Source organism: Archocentrus centrarchus, chromosome 6, assembly GCF_007364275.1.
Source record: "Archocentrus centrarchus isolate MPI-CPG fArcCen1 chromosome 6, fArcCen1, whole genome shotgun sequence".
Taxonomy (NCBI): Eukaryota; Metazoa; Chordata; class Actinopteri; order Cichliformes; family Cichlidae; genus Archocentrus; species Archocentrus centrarchus.
The window spans coordinates 9,577,280-9,605,262 of NC_044351.1; the positions used below are offsets into that span (position 1 = coordinate 9,577,280).

General features: G+C 39.4%; 2 protein-coding genes across 5 annotated transcripts in view; both read right to left on the reverse strand.

Annotated features, from left to right (window-relative positions):
- The window catches only part of ampd3b (adenosine monophosphate deaminase 3b), a 29,455-nt gene extending 10,931 nt beyond the window's left edge, over positions 1–18,524 (reverse strand). For all 3 annotated transcript variants that reach the window (XR_004020102.1, XM_030731787.1, XM_030731786.1), the window contains exons 1-15: positions 18,290–18,524; positions 14,386–14,454; positions 9,422–9,644; positions 9,110–9,266; positions 8,481–8,646; positions 6,635–6,854; positions 6,382–6,511; positions 6,019–6,213; positions 5,605–5,736; positions 4,921–5,084; positions 4,646–4,772; positions 2,917–3,080; positions 2,719–2,839; positions 1,662–1,835; positions 1,277–1,387 (exon numbers count right to left, since the gene is read on the reverse strand). Coding sequence is in view for 2 of the 3 variants with exons in the window: in XM_030731787.1 (XP_030587647.1) it covers positions 1,277–1,387; positions 1,662–1,835; positions 2,719–2,839; positions 2,917–3,080; positions 4,646–4,772; positions 4,921–5,084; positions 5,605–5,736; positions 6,019–6,213; positions 6,382–6,511; positions 6,635–6,854; positions 8,481–8,646; positions 9,110–9,266; positions 9,422–9,644; positions 14,386–14,443 (2,142 nt within the window). In the remaining variant the exon portion in view is untranslated. The remainder of the gene's footprint in view (positions 1–1,276; positions 1,388–1,661; positions 1,836–2,718; positions 2,840–2,916; positions 3,081–4,645; positions 4,773–4,920; positions 5,085–5,604; positions 5,737–6,018; positions 6,214–6,381; positions 6,512–6,634; positions 6,855–8,480; positions 8,647–9,109; positions 9,267–9,421; positions 9,645–14,385; positions 14,455–18,289) is intronic.
- A 6,107-nt stretch (positions 18,525–24,631) lies between these two features.
- Positions 24,632–27,676, reverse strand: admb (adrenomedullin b). 2 transcript variants are annotated; one of them, XM_030732192.1, is made up of 4 exons: positions 27,553–27,676; positions 27,176–27,284; positions 26,510–26,632; positions 24,632–26,182 (listed from the first exon to the last, which is right to left on the reverse strand). In XM_030732192.1, exons 2-4 carry the CDS (start codon positions 27,277–27,279, stop codon positions 25,906–25,908), a joined length of 504 nt encoding a protein of 167 aa, XP_030588052.1. In that variant the 5' UTR covers positions 27,280–27,284; positions 27,553–27,676; the 3' UTR covers positions 24,632–25,905. The 2 variants fall into 2 exon arrangements, with proteins under 2 accessions (XP_030588052.1, XP_030588051.1); XM_030732191.1 differs by having other exon boundaries at positions 24,634–26,182; positions 26,510–26,635.
- Positions 27,677–27,983: the final 307 nt, after the last annotated feature.

The following is a 27,983-nucleotide window of genomic DNA, read 5'->3' on the forward strand; positions in this document are numbered from 1 at the left end:
GGTAATAGAACGGGTACTAATCTGAATGACATTTTTTAAATGATGATTTCATTATTAAGGTAAAAAGCTGTTCATACCTAATAACTAGCTGTGCCACCATTGGCAGGAAAGAACTACAAGCAAGTGTTTGTGATAACTGGCAATGAGTGGTTCACATCACTGTGGAGGAATTTTGATCCACTCTTCTTTGCAGAATTGTTTTTGCTCAGCCAAACTGGAGAGTTTTCGAGCATGAAGGGTCATGCTAAAGCTTCACAATTAGATTTAAGTCCAGATTTGCCTAGGCCACTCAAAACAATCCTTTATTTTATGTTGTCTTTTTGAGCCATTAAGAGGTGGACTTGCTGCTGTGTTTCCGATCATTGTCCTGCTGCATAAACGAAGTTTGCCACAGTTTCAGGGCACAAACTGATGGTTCAATATTCTCCTTCAGGATTTTCTGGTAGAGAGCAGAACTCATGGCTCCATCAATTATAGCAAGACATCCAAGTCCTAAAGCAGCAAAACAGCTCAGACCATCACACTACCACCACCATGTTTGACACTTGGTATGAGGTTCTTTTTATGAAATGCTGTGTTAGTTGTATGCCAAATGTAATGGGATACAAACCTTCCAAAAAGTTAAAACTTTTGCTTCATCAGTCCACAGAATATTTTTCCAAAAGTCTTGGGGATCATCAAGATGTTTTTTGGCAAATGTGAGACGAGCCTTTGTGTTCTTTTTGGTCAGCAGTGGTTTTTCTCCTTGGAACATTTTTGCCCAGTCTCTTTCCTATTGTTGGATCATGAACACTGACCTTAACTAAAGCAAGTGAGGCCTGCAGTTTTTTCTTTCTTTTTTTTTTTTTTTTCCTTTTTATGTAGTTCTGGGTTCTTTTGAGACCTCCTGGATTAGTTGATGTTCCAAGTTTTCTCCATTTGTGGATAATGGCTCTCACCGTGGTTTGCTGGAGTCCCAAAGCCTTAGAAATGTCTTTTTAACCATTTCCAGTGTTGCTTTTTGAGATCTTTCAGCCTACTTCACTTTATCAGACAGGTTCTATTTAAGGGATTTCTTGATTCAGCAGGTCTGGCAGTAATCAGGCCTGGCTGTGACCAGTGAGCATAAACCATCTAATTTTTTCAGCCCAAGCATTGCATTTTTTTTCTCCCTCAGTCCCATGGAATCACTTTGGAAAGTCCGCTGATAGTTTTAGTTAATACACAAATATTTAAATTATTTTCAAACACTTAAAGAAAGTTATTCATCACCTGAGCACAAAAACTCTGACCTTACCTCGTGTGATAGGCCGCTCTGCAGGACACTGTTCCTGGCAATCTCACACAAATCACAAGTGCTCAGCTTCCACAGCTGAGCTGCAATGGCATACTCCTCCATCAAGGCCTCCTGCAAAGTTTCAGTAAACATTAACATGATGTTAACAAATGAAATGTTAAGATTACATTAGGCTGGCCAGTTTATTTGTACAGCAACTTTCAATAAGCAAAAAATACAAAGTTTTTGTCCTGTGAGAAAACCTATTTTTCTGAGCACCACATACTGATAGTGATTATTTGATCAGTCTCACAGATGTCACCAGACTAGTCACCAAGACATATTCTAATATTTGTTGTAATTAAGTGTGGTTCAAGTGATTGTGAACAGATGTAGTGCTTCTGACCTTGGTGTAGTGGAACTGCATGGGATCATCGGTGGACAGTGACACACACAGGCCCTTATGCAGAAACTCTTTCAGGGGGTTCTTGGAGTACTCTAGGAACAGGCTGTTGTTGCTCAGTGGAGACATGGCAATAGGGACCTGGGCCAGGTAGTAGAGATACTGCAACACTGGGCTCTGAAGAGGGGACACACCACAGTAATGTGAATAGTACTGTTTTTTGTATTATTATTTTTTATTTGTGGAAACATGAAAGGAAATTCACAAGTAGAAGTTAAATGGCAACATTTTCATCAATGCAAATATCAGGAGTGGGTACTACCAAGTTCCAAATAACATTAAGTCATTCAGCTTATATCTAAATTAGGGAAGATTTCACAGTTGCTGCTGTACCACAGGTGATAGATGCAAGTGGGTTTTAATCAGCATTTTGTCTTGAATAAACAGAAGTACGCGATCTTGAGTAGTGACAAGTCCAGACATGCAGGGCTTAATTACAAGAAGTTATTTTAAAACTAAGCACTGAATCAATATTGCCTTTCTCATAAAAAAAAAAAAGTTTTTTCCTGCTTGTTGTCATTTTGTCTTTTTCTTCAGTAGGATTGTGCGTATGAACGGTCGACACATGGCAGCACCCCTCTCTGTGTGACAGGACGTTGTAAGCATGCAAGGTGGAAAGTGGTCGTATGGAGGCTGTGTCCATGTACACTGACATATAACTGACTGGAGCAACATGAAGCCACATTTTTTGCACAGGTATTTGGATCTTAACCAGCAAAGAAGGAAGGCTGAACTGCTAATGTTAGCGACAAACTAATTTGACTTTGTGTGTGTGCGCAATGCATCACAAGTTTGAGTGGTACTTAAAGTGGAGTTATGGTGTTTAGACATTAAATGGATCCAGTGTAAGATGCTGAAATGATGTTGACTGCAAAGCTGAAATGTAAAAAATAATAAAAAAAAAAAAGCACTGTTGTGTGGATTAGCATTTCAATACTCGTTATCTCCATCAACAAACACAAGACACTGAGTATCAAACCACAGATTTTAGAGCTTTAACCTTCTTAAGGTTGAGTCCATGGGAGATGTTGTCAGCTGTCAGGAAGGCGGAGACCAGGTGTGTGATGGAACCTGCCTCTCCACAGTGAGGACGGAACTGGAAGGTGTTCAGTCCTCGTTCCCTGTACAGAGATCCATAATTACTCCATAATTAAAGAAAAATATGCAGCATTAAATGCGATTAATGGGCAGGGCTTACTTGCGCAGGTTGTTGAGAACCATGATGTTGGCATACATGAAGAACAGGTAATAGGTGTAGGGAGGGTTGTCATCTGTGGTCCATTCCTCAGGCTTTGGGCTCTTGTAAGAGAATATGTGGTCACTGTGTTTAGATTCATCATCCACGCTGTCAAATCCTGTCACCTACAGGAAAACAGACTCATGTCAGCACATTTGCAAAGAAATAATATGCGACACTGAAATTATTGTACAGTTTCTTGTACTAGTACAGCTCATTGAAACAATGCTTCATGTCTCCTGAAAAGTGATTCAATTAAAAGCAACTGTGGTATATCTGCATGCCTTTAGTATGTGATAGAGTAAATAAAAAAGTATTTGTAGTTTATTTTACAAAGTTATGCTAAAATAGTATGGACAGATTTCTTGGCACCCGTAAAGAGACTTTTAACCCTTGCATTATAGTCATGTTTCAAACTAAGAGTTTAACTTTAATTAGTATCACAGGTGCCATCAAGCTTTTCAGCCTATTTAACTGGAAAAAACATGCTACTTTGTAGTTTTGCATCATTGTGTATGCCATACTGAACGTGGAAGGCAAGAGAAGGCAAAGAAGAGAGTTGTCTGAGGAGCTCAGAAATAAGATCATAGATATCCATGTTAAAGATGTTAAACATGGATATGTTAAAGGCTATAAGACCATCTCCAAGCAGCTTCATGTTCCTGTGACCACAGTGGCCAATATTCAAGCTGAACTTCAAGGTCAAGGTACATCAATTCCTGATCCGTTGCATTTTGAACAATATAATGGGCTCCATGGAAGAAGATCCAGGAGGGCTCTACTATTGACAGAAAAACAAAAAGCCAGACTGGAATTCACCAATATGCACATTGACAACCCCCTGAGAGTATGTCTTTTGGACTGATGAGAAAACTGGAGCTCTTTAGTGACTCATATCAGCTCTGTGCTTACAGAAGGAAAACTTAAGCTTTGTATAAAAAAAGATCACCATACCTACTGTGAAACATGTTGTGTTTTGGGGCTGCTTTGCTGCATCTGGTAGATAGAACCTTGAATCTGTGCAGGGCACAATGAGGTCTCAAGACTATCATATATTCTGCCCAGTGTCACAAAGTGTGGCCTCAGTCGCAGGTGATGAGTCCTCCAACAGGATAATGACTCAAAACATCCAGCTAGTATCACTTAAGAATGGCTGAGAAAAACAAAACAAAACATTGGGCTATTCTTAAATGGCCCTCCGTGATCCTACTGAACATCTATGGAAAGATCTGAAAACTGCAGTGTGGAGACAGCACCCTTCAAAAGTGAGACAGCTTGAGCAGTTTGCTCAGGAAGAGTGGGCCAAACTACCTGTTGCCAAATGCAGACGACTCATTGAGAAGTACAGATCGTTTGTTGGCACAGATTGCTGCAAAAGGTGATGTCACAAAATATTAAATTAAGGGTACCCTTGTTTTTCCATGCCATTTTAATTTCTTATATAAAACATTCAACTGAATATTGAAGAGCAAAATCTGATTTGTCTTAAATATGGCCTAAACAATAAGGGATGTCATTAGACCTTTCTCAAGTTCAAGGTATTTCAGATAGTTTTGTGTGTGTGTGTGTGTCTTGTTTTGTTTTTTTTTGTTTTTTTTTAAATTAAAATTGTGGAAGAGGACCAACAAATTTGTCCACGTCTGTATGTGGCTGCCATTGCACATTATAAGTCCTTCCTGTTTACACTTACATATTTTAAGAACACATGTATTGCTTTGTGCTTCTGAGGGTTGATTGTAGCCTCAAAGAGGGGGAGGAAGACATTCTCCAGGATCTTGCCAAAGTTTGGTATTATTTTCTTTGACCTGAAAATGTCACTGCAAGACAAGAGGAATAAGGTCAGCCCATCTTCCTGCACACAACACAGACATTTTACTATTTGTTTGCTTATTGAAAACAGCCTGCTGAGAAGTGTGATTATTCAGAACCTGATTATACTGGATTTAGCCTCCACTGGATGCTTACTATATCCTGGGCACTTGGATCATCCATCTCATGTTGGGTGAGAGGACCTTATGCTGGATGAACCAGGTTGCAAGGCTCTCCCACTCACTGCCAGAACGGCCGTAAATTGACAGACGGGGCTCAGCATGCTGGTATTTGCTCTCCTCTAGCTCTTTAGCTACTTCCTGAAACACACAACAAACCACAGGAAATCGGTTGTTTCTTGATAAAGCAGAAGTGACTGTGGTAAGTGCTCAGTAGACAGATTGAAGAAGAAGAAAAAAAAGACTTTGTCTATGCCTTCTGTGCTCCACATCGACTGACACCAGAGCCTTTAACTAAAAGCAGCTTTATGAAATTCAGTTATTGTTGATTTCACTATTTACGCTTGCTGCCCGCTGTCACAAGTAGAATCTGAATCTGTGTAAACATTGAAAGTAGTTCTTCCTTCTGCTCTCCACATCGACTATTTACCTGCATGCACCCAAAGTCTGCCCACACATGACTGGCCAAAGCAACAGCAAACAAATTCTGTATATTTAATATACAATGCTTTTACTGCAGTGATTTACAGAGATTCTTCCTCGATATGACCCTTATTTTTATCCTTTCTGATTCATGTCATTTGCTGCCTTTGCATAATTTCAGCGTAACTACAGCTACGCAGGCCTTTAAGTGGTATTAGTGCTTTAACTTATACTACACCTTGATGAGACGTGCAAAGTATTCTCCTTTGATGTAGTTGTCTGCTTTCAGGTAAATCTCTCGCAGTTCGCTGGCTCCCACGGGGTTGTACTTTGAGTTGAACTTGTCAAACCGATGAAATGTTTGCCTCCCCTAGGAGAATAATTTGTCAGCGAGACAGTGAGTGTCATGCATTTTTCATTTAATCAAAGTGACTGGAGTATAAATTAACAGGAACTTACATGAGAACCTGTAACTGCAAATTATATTCTCAAGATGTATTTATAAAAAATAAATAACCAAATGATCATTATAGACATTGAGTGGTTACCTGATCTATTTGCCTCATTGTCTATTTAGATAAATTATACAAGGTAAACCTGACGTAGGATTGAGTGGCAGAAATGTTACTGCTTCAGCTGTGAATTCTCTTACAGCATGCACATCCAGAGAGTCCACAGTGAGATCATATGGGTCCATGTGGAGGTTGTTGAAGACTTCCTTGAGTGTGAGCTTCTTATTGCCTTTCTCCAAGACCACTCGATCTTCTTCTGTCTCGTACGAGTCCTGGATAAATTTCAGCAGATGCTTCTGGTTCATGCAAGCGGCAGCGTGTATGTGTGTGTCCACCTGTGTTTAACATAAGTCAGACAGTGACAATGTTCATGAGTTTATTGGACAACTATAAAGTGGTATTTATTTATACTGAGAGCACTAAAGTTATGAATAAATTCTGCTGTAGTGCGTTAGCCCTTCTACCTTGGGCATCCTGCACTCAGTGGAAAAATTCCAACCAACCTTTCTAACATTGTAGAAGTCTCTGTGTGGAACGCTTTTCAGCTCTTTTAGCTCTGCCATTTCATTCAGCATTTCATGAAGGTAGAATTTGGAGCCCAGAAAGTTCAGCCGTCTATGACAGTAGGATTTCCTGCAAGGCAAAATAACACAAATGAAACAATTATGAAGGAAAATGGAAGAAAAGTCATTCAATATCAGTCAAAAGGTGTGCAGTGTCATCTGTTAAAAATATTGACTAAGCTTGTGTACTCACGTAGGGCCGTCAGCTATCATTGCAAGTATATGGCTCAGGTCTATAGCAAAGGTCTCGAGGTCGGGGTACGGAAGCCTGTGGGGTTGCTCTTGTTTCAGGGCCTCTTCATTCTCATAAACATGAATTACACCATCCTTCATCTGCAGCTTATAATTCAAGTCCTCAGGAATGCCCTCCATTGAGTATGGGTCCGCTCCTTCATGAGGGAAAGGCCAGATCTCTGCAGATGATGGGAGTAGTTTCATCAGTGGCGTGCAGCAATTATTTAGTATTGGCAGGAACAGTCACTGTCTAAAGGGTTGGTTATAGAAAAAAGATGTGGATCCACTATATTTTTCCTTATTTTTTGCCATATTCATATATACTGTTAAAATAATAAATGCTTCTATCAAACACTGTCAGCCTGTGGACAAGTAATCCCTGTGAGCCCAAACATCAGGCCATGACACCAAAGTGAGCAAATATTCTTAATACCATCATCTCAGGCTCAAAGCTCTGACTGTGAGCAGATGGCAGAGGTAAGGAGCTAAGTTTCACGCAGTGGATGTAAATGAGGGACTGCACCGTGTCACAGTATGAGATAAAAATTATTTTGAAATGTGCAAAATCATGCAAAGCTTCTCTAGTGAAGTCCAAGAATACAAATAAGGAACTGGAAATGAATAGATGAGAATAAACTTCCTTCATTTTTAAAAAAAAAAAAAAAGTTTTTTCACTTGGTCACTTTGACATTTAAATTTGTCAGGATGACAACAATTATCATTACAGCTGAAAGGATGTCTTGTAGATGACAAAGCAGGGCATGAGCTGCATACTGAATCCAAGGAAAGGGGTACAATTTAAAAACTGGTTGTTCTCTAAATGTAGGTTTTTTAATTTGTCATTTAATCTGTTTATAACATATTTGCTGTTCTACTTCTGAGGACCCCTAATCTATTTTCACTTTGTTTAGATTTTTACCTTTGGGGGTGTTTTCTTGCACTGAACTTTTATGTTCCAGTCAAATACTGACTTGATTTAAAGAAAATCAAGTTCGTACATTATTTCCTCTACATTTCAGTTTAGCAGGTGCTGTTCATTTGACCATTTGACTAATATTAGCTGTCTGATTATCCAGCAAGACTTTGTCTACAAACTCCAACTCTGAAACTCTCTCGATGCATTTGAAGTTACTTTATTACCATATTATCTTCTTAGATTTGATGTTGCAGCCTCTGTTTAATTTAATTTCCCACTCTGTGCAATTAGATTTAATCTCTGAGCATTCCTCACATTTCTCCAAAGCTCATATCACTTTCTCCAGTGTGTCCACAAAGTGTTGCAGTTTTGTTTATACTTGAATAAATAAAATTCAACCAAAATAATGTCAAATAATAACACCATTTCAGGCTGTTACTGATTACTGTAGAAAAGTGACTGCATGCTAAACTTGAACTCAGAAATACAATAAATATCCTGGTAAATTTATTAAATATTGTACTTTGTCTGTTTCTCTGTTGACCTTTGCTGGATTATTCTCAGCAGAAGGTTCTGGTATTATCTGCTGTCAGAAATAGTTTGACTTACCTTGGCTCATAGACTCTTCACACGATCTCTGGCACACATACAAAGAGTCTTAAATGAGCTCTATATATTTGAGTTAGTTTAGTGCAGTTGTTTAAACTGGTTTAGCTGAGCTCCTTTGTTATTGACTCTGTGTTGGCTTTGTGTTGGCTTTGGCTCTCAGGCTGAATTGTTTGCAGTGAAAGTTGAAGTGAAAGTTGTTATTGCTAATTGGCCTAACCATGCAGAAGGATTAACTGGGACTACTTTTTTGACATTGAGGAAAAGGAGAAGTTTTTTAAACCTGGCAAGATCTCATCCCCCTCTTGCCATTTCTCATTTTCAGCACTGCGCAGGAAACGGGCAGTGGTTCTGGGAAATCGGTGGTAGGCCAGCCTGGAGTACTTCTCTCGGATGAACAGGGCTTTGAGGAGACTCTTGGTTGCTTGCTCATAGTCCTCAACTGTGACCTGGAAACATCATGATATTGTCAACCATTTAGTGTTTTGTTTTTTTTACCTTCACTAAGACAACATGGATAAACACGTCTGCACTAAAACAGCCTTTAGGAATCGCAATAGTTCATTGAAACTGTGGCACGCAGCTAAATGCAGGCGCTCTCTGGTGTTGTCCTCTCAGCTGATAGCTATAATAGAACAGCACATTTTATCAAAACCAAAGTTGGCAGCGTTGAATCGACCCTCATGTCTTTCTTTTGCTTGGGTAAAAATGTCAGTTTATAATTATAAACTGGGCACTTTGCAGATGATCAACTTCTTAATTTTAGGTAAAAATCTGGCTCTCATAGACTAAACTTGCATTTTACCCCAATTTAAAAATCAGTTTTTTTATGTAATGAAATGACCAGTGCTTTCTCACTGGGCTGTGCGCCATCTGTTAAACTTCAACATATGGAGTGTTCTCACTGATTACCCCTGCACAGTAATCCCCACCGATGGTAACTCTCTGGAATTCTGGGAAGGTGTTGGGGAGAAGAGAATCAGTAGTGGTTGGTGCGAGCTCTGGGGTAGGTGTCCAGTCAGGGGGCACAGATACAGACTGTGACCGCTTCAATTTCAAAGTCTTCTTCCTAATTACACAAGAAAAGAGAGAGACATACTCTCTTGACCATGGGAAAGCTCACATATGCCTCGACTCCACTTCCAATTCCAGCATTTTCTGTTATTTTTTTTTGGCTGTCCAGAAAGGCAGACATGTTCAGTTAAATGTGTCTTCACTTCGTACCTCTTAACTGACTCCTGAGACTGCTGCTCAGCTATCTCCTTTTGTAACTCCTTCTCTATGGTCTCATGCAGACCGATGGGACAGTCCTCCGGCACGGAGAACAGAGCCAGAGTGTCCTTGGTGTCTTCTTGCTTCAGAGCAGAGGCGTATACCTTCTCTGCTATCAGACGAACCTCCTCATCCACCTCACTAAGTGACATTTTTGGGAAAAGGCGTGGCATTTCTGAGGAAATTGAGAAAAAAAATTTCAGTATCTACCCTTATTTTTCTTTCCAATAAAGTAGTGTCTAAAAATCACCTTAGAATTCAAATTCACAACAGCATTTCCTGTAATTTATTTCAAAATGCTTCTTTTATTCTGATACTAGTAGTTGGTAGTAGTTGTTGGAGTAGACTGATGTTATGATAATTATGTTTTAAATCTGAAAAGGAATAAAATGCTAGTATGTTACTGTTAATCTCATGCTTGCCATGCTAAAAGAAGAAATATTATCTTAGTGATGGCAGTAAACGGGAATACTAGAAAGATAAACTGGAGTGAAGATGGCGGGGGGTGGAGGGTGTTTTGTAGAATGTGTCATGAGTGGCTGACTCGTGTTTCAGAGCTTGCTCCACGTTCTGCCAGTGTGTCAGGTAAGTTACAGTAAACAGATTGATTCACTGTCCTGGGTGTCCAAGACTTGCAGCATGACCTCACAGCTTCTGGGGGTTACCGTTCTTCAGCACTGAGAACGGTATGTGACAGAAGGAAAACAAAAACATTGCTTACACAGTGTACTTTCTATCTGCTGGCACATTGCTGTGTGTTTACTTAATTAGATGTGAATATAGTGCAGTGATGACAAGTTCATGTTATTTTGGCTGAAACTTCAACTTGTTCACTTCAGAGCTGCATTAAGTCTTTGTGACATACATTCAACAAATTGCATTTCTCAGAGATTTTGGTCCATATTGACTTGATACTGTAGCACCACAGTTACTGCAGATTTGTCAGCTGCACATCCATGAGGCCAACCTGTTCCATCACATCCCAAAGGTACTCGACTGGATTGAGATCTGGTGACATCAAGTTCAAGCAACCAGTTTGAGATTATTTGAACTTCACAACATTGTGCGTTATCCTGCTGAAAGCAGCCATCAGAAGCTGGGTACACTGTGGTCATAAAGGGGTGGACATGGCCAGCAACAGTACTCAGGTTGGCTGTGGTGTTTAAAAGATCCTCAGTTGGTACTAAGGGGTGCAAATTATGCCAAAAAAAAAAAAATATATATATCTCCCACACATTACACCACCAACATTGGTTTGAACCATTGATGCAAAGCAGGATGGATCCATGCTTTCATGTTGTTTATGCCAAATTCTGACACTACCATCTGAATGCTGCAGCACATACTGAGACTCATCAGAACATTTTCTTTTGTCCAATTTTGTTGAGCCTTCAGTTTCCTGCTTCAGTTCATGGGAGTGGCACCTGGTGTGATGATCTGCTGTTGAAGCACATTTGCTTTGAGGTTCAATGTGTTGTGCATTCAAAGCTTTTCTTTTGCATACCTTGGTTGTAATGAGTGGTTCTTTGAGTTCCTCTCGTCTTCCTATCAGCTCGAAGCAGTCTGGCCATTCTCCTCTGACCTCTGACATCAACCAGGCATTTTTGCCCAGAGAACCTCTGCTGACTGGATATTTTCTCTTTCTCAGACTATTCTCTGTAAACCCCAGAGGTGGTTGTGTGAGGAAATCTCAGTAGATCGGTAGTTTCTGAGATACTCTGACTAGCCTGTCTGGCACCAAAGAGCCTATTCCCCATTCTGATGCTCAGTTTGAACTTCAGCAGGTTGTCTTGACCATGTCAACGTGCCTAATGAATTTTTGCCATGTTATTGGCTTATTAGATGCATTTAAGCACAAGCTGAAAGCCATACCTGGTGAAGTGGCTGGTGAGTGTATATTTTCACTGAGACTGCAGTTTCCCCTGGAAAGTTAGTCTTTTTCTTATCTTCACATTTAACATGTGATATTATCAGAAAGTTTTCGTCCAGGCACACACAAACATTGATTGGCTTATATCACATTTCTTTAGGTGTGAGAGGATACCAGGCTTGAAATAAGTCTTTCATTGAATGGTACACATTAGAATGAGTAAAGTAAATAAACATTCAAGAGTCTTCAGACAGGCATCCTACAAATAGATTTATCCAAGCTTGTAGACAGAAAGGAATTGTTTGGCTTTGTTGTTAGAACAGCAGTTATGAGCATACCATCATTTTGGTTCTCAAGACATTTTGGTGGGAAAACAGTTACGTTTATTTGGATTACCTCTCTTGTACACACACACACTGCATGCTATTTTTGAACTCGGGACTCTGTGAGCACTGTATGAATAACAGCAGAGTTTATATATTTTTTTAGTAGCTTCTCCTCCATGTTTAATCCTTTCAGTGGGACAGCTACTGTTGCTACCCAATATCCCATCATCACTGGAGATGTTTGGCTATTCTGATCATCATGTCATCACTGTTACTAACAATATTAATGTTGTAGTTCATGAAGGTCACTGGGACATATCCAGAGTAAATCCATGTGAAGATATTTGAATCAACAAACATGATAGCACATGCAGCTCCAGTGTATCAGATGACAAATTTCTCAGCTGCACACTCCATCCTTGGTGGTTTACACAACACTCTCTGCCTGAAAACACTGAATGATCTGGAATTCTTCACAGATTACACTGTTAACATTTGACACCGGCACGCTTTGCTGCCTGCTCCTTGGCGAGCAAATTTCGGAAGCTGTTGTATCTGACAAGCCTTTCAGCATGTGTACTCTCTCCCTGCTGGAACAGCTGAGCAGCCTCTTGGATGACCTTGACATATATCCCACATATATATAAACCTAACATGCACAAAGTACTTTGAGTATGTTGGGAGGGTCAATTAAACTGAACGAAAATATAATAAAATTTCAATTTTGTTTTTATTTTTCAGTTCACTGTAATATGAGAAGAAACAACAATAAAATGCTTCAATATTTCACACCTTTAGTATTATAAATGTCCCTCTGTTACCTCAGCCATTTTGTTGGCTAAAAACTGCTGTACTTAAATCAATTAGGAAGTAAATTGTCCATGAAATCTCACTGCTTCTGTGCCTCAGACAGCCGCTACTGAATGAGCATCTCTGTAGCTCATAGCTGTCATCACATTTCATAGTATTTTGCTGGTTTGTTTTTAAAAATCAGCAGGGGTAGCATTATCTGTCTCTTACCTTCTGTTGTAATTTGTGCCATGTCTGACTCTTTCGGTCTCTGCCTGTTGAGTCAGGTATTTCAGCTTTCACGTTTCTGGCTGTGTCTCTTCTAGACCCCCTAACTCTTAGCTATGGTGCCGCCACTTCTCTACACTCAACGTCAGAACTTAGAAAAGTGCTGCTGACACAGCACTTAAAATGTAAACGCTCCTGAGGTCTGGTGACTGTAACTGTGATGCTTCTCTTCAGAGTTTTCTCTCTGACTGCCTCCGTCAGGCTTTGCTCTGCTGTTTATTTGGTCCACTGCCTGTATGTATGATGCAGCTGCTAGTTGTTGCTGTATTGAGTGTCCTTCTCTCTCTATTTTAGGGTTTTGAGAGCGTCATAGTAACATGGGCCGCTAATCCAAACTGGTATGTCACAACTGGCTGCTAACATGTGAGTGCTTATCTGTGATATGGGACAGTAGGGCGATAAGGGAGTACTGCGGATCTCAGGGTACCCAGATAAAGTACATTTTAAAACACTTATTCTGTCTGAATGACACAGCTAAGCATCTTTAACCCTCACTTGAAAGACCATTTATTAAATGTAAACAGTTTTTACTGAGTTGCTTGGATTTCTTTCCTGTTATTTCAAGGATACATATTTTCCAAAATTGGACAGTCCCTTACATAATGATATTAAACATATGAAAATACACTGATAGAAAACAAAATTTCCATGCTTATGGAGAATTTTATTTTTATAAGTTTAGGCAGCTACAGTCACTGTATTTACCACTTTAACCAAAGTACTTTTAATTTAATCTTCTATAGCAAGGATTCACAATGTGCAACCTGTAGGTCAGCGGAGGCCTTAGTAGTAATTCATGTGGCCTGTGAACTCATCAGGGACATTAGGCTCAACTTTCATTCATTATCAGTTCATGTCATACTATAATCAGGTTTTATTGCTCTCTTTACTCACCCTAACCTGGTGCACATCCTTTCCAGCTTGCTCTTTCTGCCTAGTCAACCGATGCAAGTCCTTTTCTCCTTCCTTAGTTTCCATCCTCACATACTTATTGTTTTTTTTATTTGAGATAATTCATATGTGCAGTTGTGTAGCAAAGATTCTGAAGAACATTTGTTACAGTGAAAGAAAGAACATTTCTGATAATGGTCCATGATAATGTGCAAATTAGTCGACAGAAAGCCTATCTAAAATATGATAGGTAGAGTTCATGGGGGGAAAAGTCTCAACATGTTTGTGTGGTTACGCAGAGTCACCTATTCAAAAAGGTGTTGATCCCGGCTTTATTTCTATTTATATCACTGTCCTTACTTTAAGCACACCTATCTGGAGTGCGTACTGCTCGAAAACCCACTACAGTTCGCTGACAGTATACAACAGTAGGTTCAACTTTGAATTGAACTGAAAATAACAACTGTAATGGAAATGCTGCAGTGTCATTGTCCCTTTGTATACCATGCTGCCAGCAGATGACTCTTAATGTTTTTTTATATTTTGCATTTAGTGCTGCAGTAGGTGAAATGATAAGGTTGAGCAGAGCTGTACAATCAAACCCATGAAAGAGGTGACTGGTGTGTGAACTGATGTGTGATATACTGTGTAATAACTGCATTTTAATATGTGGGACTGAGATGAATGCCTGTGTTACTTTAGTATTACTGCAGTTTGTTGTGCCTGTGTCCTGCATGGTGTAATTTACTCACCCTTCCCCAAGCTTGGTGTAGACTGCTGCTTGGAAAGGCCGATTTTGTTTTTCTTCATTTTGAGTTGACCTTCAGAGAAACAAAGCTTTAATAAAGAATACTGGACTAGTCTGTCATTCAGTAATGCAGAATTTACTCAAACTTGAAATTAGTGAAAGGTGTAAATAAAAGTGTTATCTTGTCCTTGCGCCAGTCCTACATTTACAAGCTTACTTACCTTTTGTTCATTAATCTAATGTCCACACCTGCAGCCACATTCCATTCAGCAACATTTTACACAACATAAATCTGAGTTCTTATGTATAATGCTTGTGTGTGTGTGTGTGTGTGTGTGTGTGTGTGTGTGTGTGTGTCTTTTTGATTAAATTATTTTAATATCCTTGTCTTGTGCTGGGGGGAGGGCTGTTTGGCTGCATACTGTAGGTCTGCTGGCATCAAATAAGCAAAAGTTATTCAATACAATAAGGGGTGACTGGGATATACCAAGTGTTGGTAATTACTTCAGCTAGTCCTATGGTGTTTGTCAAAGTTGTTGTTTATTTTTGGGTTAGTTTCTTTGTTATTAGATAGTTTATTGGCCTAAGTTGGTCTGATCAGCCAGTATTTAAGATCCTGATTTTTGGTTGGTTTTGGTTTGTTTAGCTTGAGTTTGGTTGTGTTTGAGTAGTTAGTTTGTTACGTTACTTTGGGACTTTATATTGCCATTTTAACTTGAATTTAGATCTGTTAATCTGACCTCTTTCAAGGGACCATAAGTAGAATTTGACTTTTGTAAAATTAGTATTTTGTGTTTCAGGAAAAACTAGAGAAAAATTTGCCCAAAACTATCCTGCTTTATGGAAAAGAAAAGTTTTGTTTACACTCAACTGCCATTTTAATAAGTTGCTCAAGACAGAGCTTCTCATATTTATTGCTCAGTACAGTACAACCTAAACTGCTCTAACCAGTATGACCACCTTTGGGGAGTGTCTTGTGGAGTCTGAAACCAAGATGATCGAGGTGGATCCTTAATTCCTTTATACGACCTTTGTGGTTTTGGCTTGACTTGGCTCATGGTTGCTCAATCAGCTTAGAATTTATTTATTTATTTATTGCATTGTTGGTACATCAGCCTGCTGTGTTAGTGCTGGCAGGATGTGTCCTTGGCCTGTAACACCTGTAAGAGTGGTGGGTGGTATAAGTCACATCATTATCAGTAGCCAAAGTTTCCCAGTAGAAAATGACCAAGAGATAATCTTATTCACTTCACTTGTCAGCACTGATTGGAGTGTACATGACAGATAAATTACTGGCTTCTAAGTAAGAAAATTAATAAGTGTTTTCAATAACTAATAATATGGTTTCTGAATTTTACATTGGGTAAGGTGGATTTTTGCATTTTTAGATCAGTTACAGCATAATAACAGCTGTGACAAACTGATCTTAAGGTGTTAGCATTGTTGTACGTTCAGCTGCTCCCTTGTACCGAGGGGTCGCCACAACAAGCAGCTGACTTGGCAGAGCTTTATCCTGGATTCCCTTACTAATACAACGCCATAGAGATTCTGCGTCTCCAGATGGAATCGGCGACCTTTGGCTTGTTAGGTGAATGTGTAAACCCCTTCCATTGGGGGTTGAAATAGAAGCCTTGCAGCTTTTCACAGAAATTCATGTTAATCCATAATGTAGGATCTCAAAGTTCAAGACCTATCTTGCATTTTAAGCTAAGGGTGGTACCTCTGATCATGTAGGAGACACTGAATTTCTGTCAGGGTTACGATCTCAGTGCTTACTTTATACTGGTGGAGAAACGGTACATCAGTCACTACTGAGTCACACAGTTTTGCATGTCTGGAAGCTCTGCATTGACATGCGGTATCAGTGTACTCACAACATCCACGTGGACAAGTGTTTATGTTTAGATATTCAAATGCATGTTAAAAAACAACAGTAATGAGGGTGCTGCTTATGCTGGGAAATAATGATGGGAAATAACAACAAAAAAAAAACACATGCAGATACTTCTTTAAGACACTCCTGTGTTGCAAGGCCACGCCCCACAGCTTATCTCCAAAACAGCTGGGCTGATAGTTTAATGGGAATGTGTCTCTGAGAGGCCTTAAAGAGAGTCTCTCCTTTAAAGAACCAAGGTACAATATAATGATACGTTCTTTAAGACACCCCGAGAGAGGATGGTGCAGTCCAATATCCCAACCACCACAACTTAAGTACACGAGCTACGTACTAATGTACATATTTACAAAATCTGCAGCAATCCCTGTGAACTGACAAAGTATGGAGCTCTCTAATCCTACTGGCAAATGTTGGATTATAGGGGCTTCATCATGGGGGAACCAAGGGTCCAAACATGTGAACTGTAAGCCTCTGGGCACCTTTAAGAAACTGGGAAATCAGAGATAATTCACCCCAACTGAGTGCTGAGCGAACAACATGAATTGCCTGAATCGCTGCCACCAAACCACAAACAGTAACTGCAGATTTGCCCGCTTCCAGCTGGAACTGCAGAAATTGCCTATATGCCACTGACTTCCATTTTAGCACTACCGCATCCTTCGGCAACACTGGTCACTTCTGGTGCGCAGGTAACAGTAGTTTAGCAATGGCGTTTATCACCCCGTTGCTGCAGGACTTGCCCACATTGACTATTAATGATGTTTACCGAATTATTCAGACATTTTCAAAAGCTCCCACGTTCAAAAAGGACAAAGGATTTAAGCCAGTATGTCCTGGCTGTGGCCTCAGAGAGGCCACTCTGGTGGACGGCACACCAGGAGCCAAAAAGTCCCCAGCGGTACACGTAGCCAGCCCTAGTGGATGGTGCAAAATCTTGTACTTCTGCACCATCTTGTACAGAATCCTCTCTACCTCAGTCCTGTTGCCTACAAGGTATCAAAGTACATAAAGATGGTCCTGACGTCCATTACAATTGACATTTATTCAAAAACCAAAAAGTAACAATATTTGACTTATTTCTCTTTTCATAAAATGTGATTGCTGCAATGCTGTCCATTTTGGATTGAGAACAAAATTAAGTTCTCCACATGCCAGCCTGTCACATGACATATCCCCAGAAAGCCCATGATGTCCTCTTTAGAGTGCAACAGGATTTAATTGACTTTGAAGGCTGATTTAAATCATCTGGCTTACAATTATGATATTACTGTGTTGATGTAAACAACCTGGACAGAACAACAACATAACTGTGCAAAAACTTCAAAGGTGTGAACAAACTTCAGTAATTCAGAGAAGATTCTGAGAACTTGGTATTTGAGGGAAATGTGCCATTGCCACATTTATTGCTCTAAGTGCATGAACTGTTCAGGCACGCAAAACATGCCATGAAGTGGGTCAGTGTAATTTGTATAGCTCTGTATCACAAACAGTATCTCAAATATTTAGGGTGTGTAAAGCAGTCTTGTATTGTATATACCTCTTCAAAGAAACAGAGAATGAATGTCATCCACTCCTATGTCTCACAGCAATTAGTCAGCATCTGACAAGTATTGCCAGGTTTTCCAATTATTTTTATACTTGAAAAACATGTTGGTACCTGTGGTGAAATGTGTGTCCTGTGTACCTGACTAGGCTTGTCTTTGGATTGTGTAAGAAAGAGAGTAAGAAAACATCTGCCAAAACACAAAGTTGGATACTGTCTGCTGTGACCTCAAATGAAAGACAAAATAAAATAACACAAAAAAAACCCAAAAAACTTGTGCACCTTCATGTTAAAATATTTCATCTGTATTGACTTCCAAGGCAAACTACAGTGAGGGATTTCTGCCAGAGATTACCATACAAAGTGGGCAAGTGCTAGAAGCAATGCTGGTGTGTTGAAAATGATGTGAATTAATATAAACAGAACAACTGAAAGCTCACATTATCATTATGACTGCCGTGTACTTACTGTTGGCAGGAGTGTGCACAAAGTTGAAACCTCCTGGGACTGTAGAGGCTGTTTTCAGGTGACAGCAGATTGAAGCCTTGTCAGTGCAGCCTCTAACAGACACAGGGCCGGGTTGGTCTGTCGCTGCCGGTGTGAAGTATGAAGACGCACAGTGTTAATGCTGAAAATGAGGAAGTAATCCGCATCAGTGCTATTCGGCGGTAGAGGAAGTGCTGGAGGAAGCGCTCAGCTGATACTTCTCTGTCACTTTTTCAAAAGCCCTCATAGGCCCCACCCCCTCTTTGTTCACTCAAGCTGTAAATGTAGTACATCGGGCTGGTGTCACCAGCCCTAAAATGAGCCTCGCCGTCTCCTTTTAGGGCGTTTGATTCCAGAAAGTAAGTACGCGCTCACGTGCGCCCGCGCGACTATGTAGTGAGTCTTTTTCAAGATAGGCCAAGAGGGCTGCAGAAATTGCAACAAATGTAACATAAGTCAATAAACAAAAACAATTAGAGGAGGTGACTTTTCCTCTGTAAAAGGACCGCGTTCTCCATATCAGTTTGAAAAGAGAAGTTTTGAAAACCACAGAAAGAATTTCTTTTATGTAAAGTTCCTGCGACCACAGACCGCGGTCAAGTGAGCCGTCAATTCTGAGCCGCGGTCAAGCCAGCCGCAGATTATGGAGGACCAAAACTGACATAATTAGAAATAAAAGCAGAAATATATATATATATATTGTTTTTCCTTTTCCTTATGCATGCGTTTTCATCAAGAAATGCATATATTTTCTTTTTCCTTTTCCTTACACATGCGTTTTCATCAAGAAATGTAAATATATAGTGTGTTTCCTTGCTGTTTATTGACCAATAGTAGAGGAGCTGGAGCAAGAAGGCCGCCCTCCTCATTTGCATACTGAGGCAGAAAAGGAGGCAGAAATGCACACGGTAAAGGAAAAGGAGGAGATGAGGAAATGTAAAAAGAACAAAGGCTTGTGTAAGGAAAAGGAAAAAGAAAATATATACATTTCCTGATGAAAACACATGTATAAGGAAAAGGAAAAACACTATATATTTACATTTCTTGATGAAAACACATGCGTAAGGAAAAGGAAAAACACTATATATTTACATTTCTTGATGAAAACATGCATAAGGAAAAGGAAAAAGAAAATTTATACATTTCTTGATGAAAACGCATGTATATGAAAAAGGAAAAACAAAATATATACAATATATATATATTTCTGCTTTTATTTCTAATTATGTCAGTTTTGTTCCTCCATAGCAGATCAGTCGCCGCGTAAATTTTCTTGCGCTTCTACCCTAAGATTTATGGTAATGCTCGTCCTTCGTTGCCGATTTCTGTACAGCGGAACAAAAATAACCAGTAGTTACTTTTGATTTATATATGTGTTCTCGTTCTGTAAAACACTATGACATATAACAATAACATTTATTAAATTATGGATTTTAAGAAAAAGTTGTGGTGTGTGTGTGTGTGTGTGTGTGTGTGTTGTTTTGGCGAAATTAAGAGAAGTACAGCCCCAGAAGTCCTATTTTTTTCCTCAATAAAGAGGTGTTCCTTTAGTCGTGTGAAATTTGAAAAGCACTGTATGGAGGTGTGTGTGGAGCCCTTTTAAGGGTCAATGAAACCTCTGTGACCTGCACAGCTGATTTTGCAGACTTCTGCGACAGGCTCCAGCCTGACAACCCTCCACCCGCGACACTTAACACAATAAGCGCAATAGGATGGATGGATGGATGTGGCTAATATTCATGCAGAAAATCACGAGAAATAAACCCAGGGTCAAGTTATAGGACTGTACAATTGTAATTATAAATTGACAATTCTGAGCCTATTTAATGAACTCAGTCCAGTGTGGTTATATTTTTTATAAGGCCATTAAAGCTTATCATTGATAGCTGCCAAAAAATTTTTTTTGTAGATTCAGCTTCTTCCTTATCCACTCTACTTGGCTGTGAAATTTCATCTAAGGCTAGATAAGGACTCCACTTAAATTACAGAACAAATCTGCACAAAATTCAGCAAGGTTTGTTCAATATGGAAAATATCAAATTAAAAAATTCATAAAAAATCAGCAGTGGAAGTTGAAGTGGAAATCTCAACAGATTATCACTCTGGCTGACCCCTTCTGCACGTGGACCCAGTTTCATCACAAATAACTGCAGGAATCCACAGAAACCAAGTGACAAATCCATTCATATTGACCCAGGTCCATTTAATATGGAAAATATTTTAAAAATATTCATAAAAAATCAGCAATGGAAGGTGACATGGAAATCTCAACGGATTATCACTCTGGCTGACCCCTTCTGCACGTGGACCCAGTTTCATCACAAATAACTGCAGGAATCCACAGAAATCAAATGACAAATCCACTCATATTCACCCAGGTCCATTTAATATGGAAAATATCAAAATAAAAAAATTCATAAAAAATCAGCATAGGAAGTTGACATGGAAATCTCAACAGATTATCACTCTGGCTGACCCCTTCTGCACGTGGACCCAGTTTCATCAGAAATAACTGCAGGAATTCACAGAAATCAAGTGACAAACCCACTCATATTCACCCAGGTCCATTTAATATGGAAAATATCAAATTAAAAAATTCATAAAAAAATCAGCATTGGAAGTTGATGTGGAAATCTCAACAGATTCTGCTTCCGGCTGACCCCCTCTGCATGTGTGCAGAGTCCCATCACAATTTACTCTAGGATTCCACAGAAATTGAAAGTGTTTGAACTGTTAGCACCACGTCTGGCACTTGAAGCCATTTCTTTCCTCTGTGAAGCAAAGACACATCACAGTTCTCACAGAGGGTCGCAGTTTCATTTGTGTTGCATACTTTCCAGCAGCCATGCTTGAAAGTGGCCAGTGTGCAATCGGGTCCAAGTGAACATCTTCAGGAACTCCAACTCGCATTTGTTGTCATACCACTTGATAAAGGCAATGCCTTCCTCTCTGCCTCTCTTGGCGAGACTTTTCTCATCCTCAAACCGACACCCTACAAAGTGGATCTGTCGCTGTAGAAGCTGAAGAACCAGTGCTGATGAAGTGAAAAAGTTGTCTGCAAACACTTTGTAGTTTTGGTTTGATGGCAGAGTTTTACACACGCCAAGTGAGGTTTTCTTCCAAGTGCCAGCTTCATAGACCAGAAGAGCAACGGGCCCAAATTTTTAATCTCCAAGGGTAGGGCTTGCCTTTTACATGCTGGTTTACTGGCCTGTGAGCACCCCTGAAGGACACTATTTGCTTATCAATAGAGTTGTGTTCCTCTGGGGTGACTCCCAGGCATTGTTTGCGAAACATCTTGAGCCAGGGTGGATCTTCAAACACTTATCTTCTGCTTGCCTGTTTGACAATTCAGTGTTGTCAGTGAAATGTATGAATGAAAGCAGGATCTGAAAGTGTGACACATTGTCTGCCACCATGGGACAGCTTATGTCATTTTCCCAGTAGGCACAATTCCCTGGCAGCTGACAAAGACCCATGTGTGGGTAGATATTTCCAGGTCCTTGACACTGGGGTTTACTGAGATTTTCTCATTTTGTACACTCTACAAATTTGTCTGTTCCTTCAGTAAGTTGAACATGTCTGATGTGATGACCTTCTTTAAATATTTCAGAGGGGTGTGAGGAGTATCTGGAGGTGTGCCACTCTGACCTTTGAAGGTACATTCAGGGACTTCAAATTTTTTCCTTCTCCAAGAAAACTTTGTTTTTCCTTTAACGCTGTGATTTTGCTGTCCAGGATTCATCTTGGGTTGTGGTTACTTGGTTACATCATTTGAGTCACTGTTGTCTGAATCACAGGACTCACTACACTCACCATTTTCAGTGTCTTTGCTGCTGGGAGTGTACTCAGGGTCTTCAGGATCTTCATCAGAGCTATCTTCACATCCCTCAAACTCATTGCCATCTTCTTAGATGATTGCGAGTGCATCTTAAACATAGTACCACTTTTTGCTATTTATGCTACAAAAGCAAATAAAGTGGTAATGAGATATACATATTTTGCAGATTTTTTTCATTAGAATGCAATCAGGACAGCATAAATACTATCAAGGATTTGTAATCAAAGACAAATAATTGATAAATATCTTGACTCTTACCTTCTGAAACAAAAAATAAGCTTTTAAAATTAGGTAGTTAGGTAGGTAGGTAGGCACACGGGTAACAAACACACGTGACCTGTCACATGACCACATCAGGATGTTCAGTATGTGTCACTTTGGGACTGGAAACAGTTGAAAAGGAACATTTCCAGAGAATCCAGATAACAGAAAGAGACCCTGGTTATGCTGAACTCACTTCATAGTATAGGGCCCAGGTCAGCTGGGTACTGATATTAAAGGACACAAAACACCACATGGCACCTGTTCCCCTCCTGCATTTCTCTTAGTGAGAAAGGCAGGAGGTTTCATTGACCCTTAAAAGGGCTCCACACACACCTCCATACAGTGCTTTTCACTGTATTACACACACATATACACACACACAAACTGCACATCACTTTTGGAATTCAGTATTTGGCCCAAGAACTTTACTGCTATTGGATACAACCCCCATCCTTTAGATCTGCCTCCTGTGCCACAGCAGCTGTACATTCAGCAGGTGGACAGTTGACAGTTGAGGCGGGTGTTGGTGCTCTCTGCTGGACAAACGTCCTGAGGGTGAATCTAAATTTACGTGCAAATACTGTCTCATTTCTGATCTGCAAATTATTACTATTTATTAGCTGAGATACAGTTGGCTTCATTTCTGTTTTTTTTTCTTTTTTTTTTCTTTTTTTTATACCAATAAGGACATAATAAGAAAAAAATATCCTTACCAAGTCTGTCATTATTTATCTAACAAAACTAAGACAAAATCCAGAAGCAGTGTGTGAAAAACCCCATGATTCAACAGATTGTACAGTAGAACCACCTTTAGCAGAAATAAGCCAAAGTAATCATTTACTGACTTTATGAGCCTCTCAGATTGTTGTGGAGAAATTTTGGTCACTCTTCTTTACAACATTGCTTCACTTCATTGATGTTTGTGGACATTCGTTTATGCACAGCTCTCGTAACATCACAGCCATTCTGTTGTACATTTGCTGGTGTGCTTTGGGATCAGTGTCCTGTTGCATTGCCCATACTTAGCATGCTTAAATGAAATAAATAAACCCAGTGTATTTGAAATTCAGTGCTGACCAGCTGATGTATCAACATATACCTGAATGCTCCAAACCAGGAAACTGCCAAAACCTCTGCTTTTATAGGGTTGGTCAGACTTGGTGATGAACAGTTAATCAAGTGCATTTGATTATCAGCACCTGGCAGCTGCTACTTACCCTCTTCATTCCTGTGGTAGCTTTAAGGGTGTGCTTAGAATTTCACACACTGCATCTGCATTTTGGCTTATTTTTTGTTAAATAAACCACACACTGTATGTCATTTGTTGTTGTTGTTTGCTGAAATTTACCTACTTTTGAGACAAGCGAGGACCAGATGTTTTTTTTTTGTTTTTTTTTGTCCTGATATGTAAATCCTTAGAAATAAAAGGGTGTACTCTGACCATTTTCAAGGTGCTGCATCTGCAGTATGCTCATGAATCAATCAAACATTTTTATGTTGTGGTTTGGTTATATCAGGAATTTTTGACTTACAGTAGCTCCCACTCAGCAGAAATTTAAATGTAGAGTAAACGCAGTATGTTTTTATCACAATGTTGAAAAATTCAGTTGTTCCAGATCGTTCTTTAGAGAGCTACGTTCACATTTACTGGATTTGACAAGAAGAAGGAGAAGAAGAAAACCTCACATGACTGTGTGCCTTTGGTTCATGACATTAAATAGCACAAGCAGTGACAACCAGTGAAAATATGAGCTTTTTATAATTGATTAATTCAAGTGTTTGCAAGTTTTGTTGCAAACAAACACATAACAAAGCCACAGAGACTGATAGCATTTATTCCTCCCAGAGGGGAAGTTGATGCTTTAATGAAAACGATCACATTCATGTCAAATGTGTTTTTCATTTCAGGGCACTGTGACCATTCTGCACATGAGAGGTCAAATTCCACAGTGATTATATCTATCTAATCCTCATGTAAGTGTTTCAAATATATGAAAGAGCACACCACTATTCTCTCCATTAAGCAAAACGTTGGATTGGGTTTGCCAAAACATAACTCATTTTCCTGAGAGGTCGGACTTACACAATCTCGGCAACATGTTTACCCAAGACAAATGTAATTTTAGTACATGTGTTTCTTGAGACAGTGCAGCTGATAAATGGTGCTATTTTTGGAATGGAATGTAAACCACTGGGTCACATATTTTGGTCTCAACATAACTCAGTTTAATCATATTTAACTACACACGCCATGCGTGTGTAGTTTGCCTCCTAATATGAACACACACAAGATAAATATTTGACATGGTCACAGAAGAAAAATGTTTCTTCACATTTATTTTATTGATGTATTTGTTCAATTATTACTGAAAATTTGTACAGTTTCTGGTATTTGAAACAAGACAAATCCAGTTCAGTAATACCTTTTCAAGTAATTTCAGCTGAATTGTGAGTAACTTGAGGTTTTATTACATTCAAAGACAGAAGGAGATGAATGCCAAACCCAACATTTAACACACCAGAGTAAGTGCTTTGAAAGGCCTTGGCTTGCAGTTGTTACATGTAGCGTACTGTAAAGCTAGATGGCAGCAAAACACTTTCATCAACTCATCAATCCTTATCGCTTTCAGTGAAAGTCCAGCCCCAGCCTAAAAGGCCTCCTCTGCTTCAGATGATTTGCATGACCTCCAGATAAATATCCATAACACATTTCAAATATAAATAAGTTCCAAAAAGGTGTAATCAAGTAAAAGCAAATGGAATAACGCATTGATTAGATACTTAAAGAACTGTAAAAAACAAAAAATAACTATACATTTCAGATACATCAGATATTTCACTGAAGGTAAAATAAAGATGTTTAATATGTAGTTTTATTGTAGTTATATTGCATGTTTATAAAGTAGTCTTTTATATTTTTACATATAAGGTACAAATTACACATTTTTATATGTATTTTGTATAAGTTGTCGCTAACAAGCAATTCAGTTCACTTGTGAAGATTCTGCATTTGGTGGTTTCGGGCCCAGTAATGCTGGTTTCTTGAGCCAAAAAATAAGGTTCACCTGTTTCAGAATAAGTTCTTCCACACTTTCTATTTCGAGACCCTGAGACGATTCCTGAGACGATCCTCAGGAATTGTCTTCTCAGCTGCCAAGCTCGCTTTGGATGCTGAAGAAGAGACAGACATTCTTGTCAAGTCCCACAGGTCTGGCTTGAATTTATCAATAAATCACACACTTGTTCAGAGACACTGAAACCTGGACCTAAGCATGAGCACACAAACATCTCGGTTTGAATTATTTCAATCTTGCGTTCATCCAGAGTGGCCTGAGCTTCCTCTGATAGGCTGTACAGATGTAGCAGCGATTTTTTTTTTTTTTGCTATATCTAGTTCTAAATCTGTGGGATAAAACTTCTTCACGGACTTATCTTCACCTGCGGTGCTCACATAACCCCAACAAGGATTCTCCTTTGCCTTCCCATGCCTGTCTTATGCCACTGTGTTCGTGCTTTTGGGGTTGCTGACTCGCTGACCAGTTTCAGTGCTCCATCTATGAGTCCCTGTGTGGAGGACAAGCTGAATGGGATCCAGGAGTGAGCGGCGGCGACGTCCATAGCCATTCCTTCCTATCTTTTCCTCCGGGGCGCTGGTCTTTTCTTGATTGTTGTTCATCTCGAGCAAGTCGTGAATCAAATCGTGGTATAAACATGTGACCAGGAAACAGCCAGATGTTTTTGACCGTTTGGGCCTTTTATTTAGCCCCAAGCTGGAAAAAGGGAAAGATTTATGATTTACAGCTTCAGATGGGGTAGAAGATGGATCATTTTCAGTCTTTATTTATTACCTTCTTAAAAAAAAAAAGCTGTTTTCTTAAAATTTTTCATTTTGACTCTTCTAGTGTCAGACAGCCTTCATGCAAATAAATAACAACCACACCCTGGGGCATTCTAGTAGAAAAATTTGTAGGAACTGTACCAAATGACTATTTGACTCTAGTTCTAATTTTGGTCACCAATCATTGTACATTCAGTTTTCCCAACTTCTCTTAGTAAACTCTCAAATGGGGCCAAAACTACAATGTTTCTTGTTTTACCTCGATGGGGGTGAGAGAGTTTTGGCATGCCCATCCTGCAGTGGTCCACTCAAGATTTCTAAGCGTTGGCCATCGGCTGTAGCTAAGTCTCTTTTCACATGACTCTGCAGCCACGGTCTGGACCTGCTGCAGAGAACAGAAGAGGTTGTAATCACAGAACTTCAACTCTGTCACATGAACACTGATGTAAAATGATTGCATTTAAAGCCGGTGTTGCTCATTTTGTTTGAAATATTTGTCTTTCTTGAATCACCTGGCATGGAGAGAAGGAGGGCATACATTTGTACTTTCTAGAAAACCTATTAATTATTAAACAGAAAACACCCTGACAGATGAATATGCAAGTATGATGTATTGACAGATATATGTAGTGAGTAAAAAGAAATTGCAATAAATAAATGGCAAAGACATGTTGGAAATACTTTAGGGACAGTGTCCACTGAAGACACTACAACTTTGTCCATTATGAAATGCCGAGCTGATAAAACTACAAAACCATTTAAATATCATTATCGGCCTTACAATTCCATTATGTCAAACAAAATTGAAATTCTCTGAATTTACTTGACATGAAAGTTCCTCGTGTTACCAACAGTGGGCATCTGACTGTTTTCCTTACAGAATGAACACAATGTTCTCAGAAGGCTCTTTTATCAGTCAGCTTACCTTTTTTTCATGCTGGTGTTGGTCTCTCCTGTGGCACCTTTTAACAGTGGCAGGACTGTGGTGAAAACACAGCAGCAGATGATGGTGTGCAGAGATAACCTCATGTTGGCTGTTAGTGGTAAAGAGACAGAAATGGCATTGAAGTGCTTATGTCTGCTCTGTTGCCAAAACATTGAATGGATTTGTAGATGCACATCTGAGAGATTAAAGATGTTTTATACATGTTATTGAAGTAATATCTAGATATCTGTACACACAACATCATCAGTAAATAAAAATATTTACTTCTAGTAATTCAAAGTATTTTCCCAAATTTTGCAGATTGTAAATTCTTTACAAAACCTACTTAAATAAAAATTAGCGACAAATTTACTTACCTCAGGCTCTAGTTTGTGTGGTGATGTACAAAATTAATGGTGCACATCCAAGTGTGTTCTGTACTTTTTAATTTTTTTTTTTTTACAAGGCTATAAAGACTTTACCATGAGTTGAAGTCTGAAGTGTATGCAGCTAACATGAGAGGCTTTATAGAGGAAGGGAGGGAGCTGTACCTGAATGCCATACCCAGTGGGAGGGACTGTGGGACAGTTCATGTCAACCCCATCCACCCCACATGTAGAGTCAGTCAGACCAAAAACATTTAGATAGAGACCATAATCAACACAGCAGTCCGCAAATAGCGTGACTAATAGATACTTATATAATTCTGATTTATTACCCCACCTCCCCTACCCCCGCTTTCTTTAAGAAAGTGTTGAAAGATTTTGCATTTCAGGGTTTTGAAAATTGACCCAACTACATTGTTTCT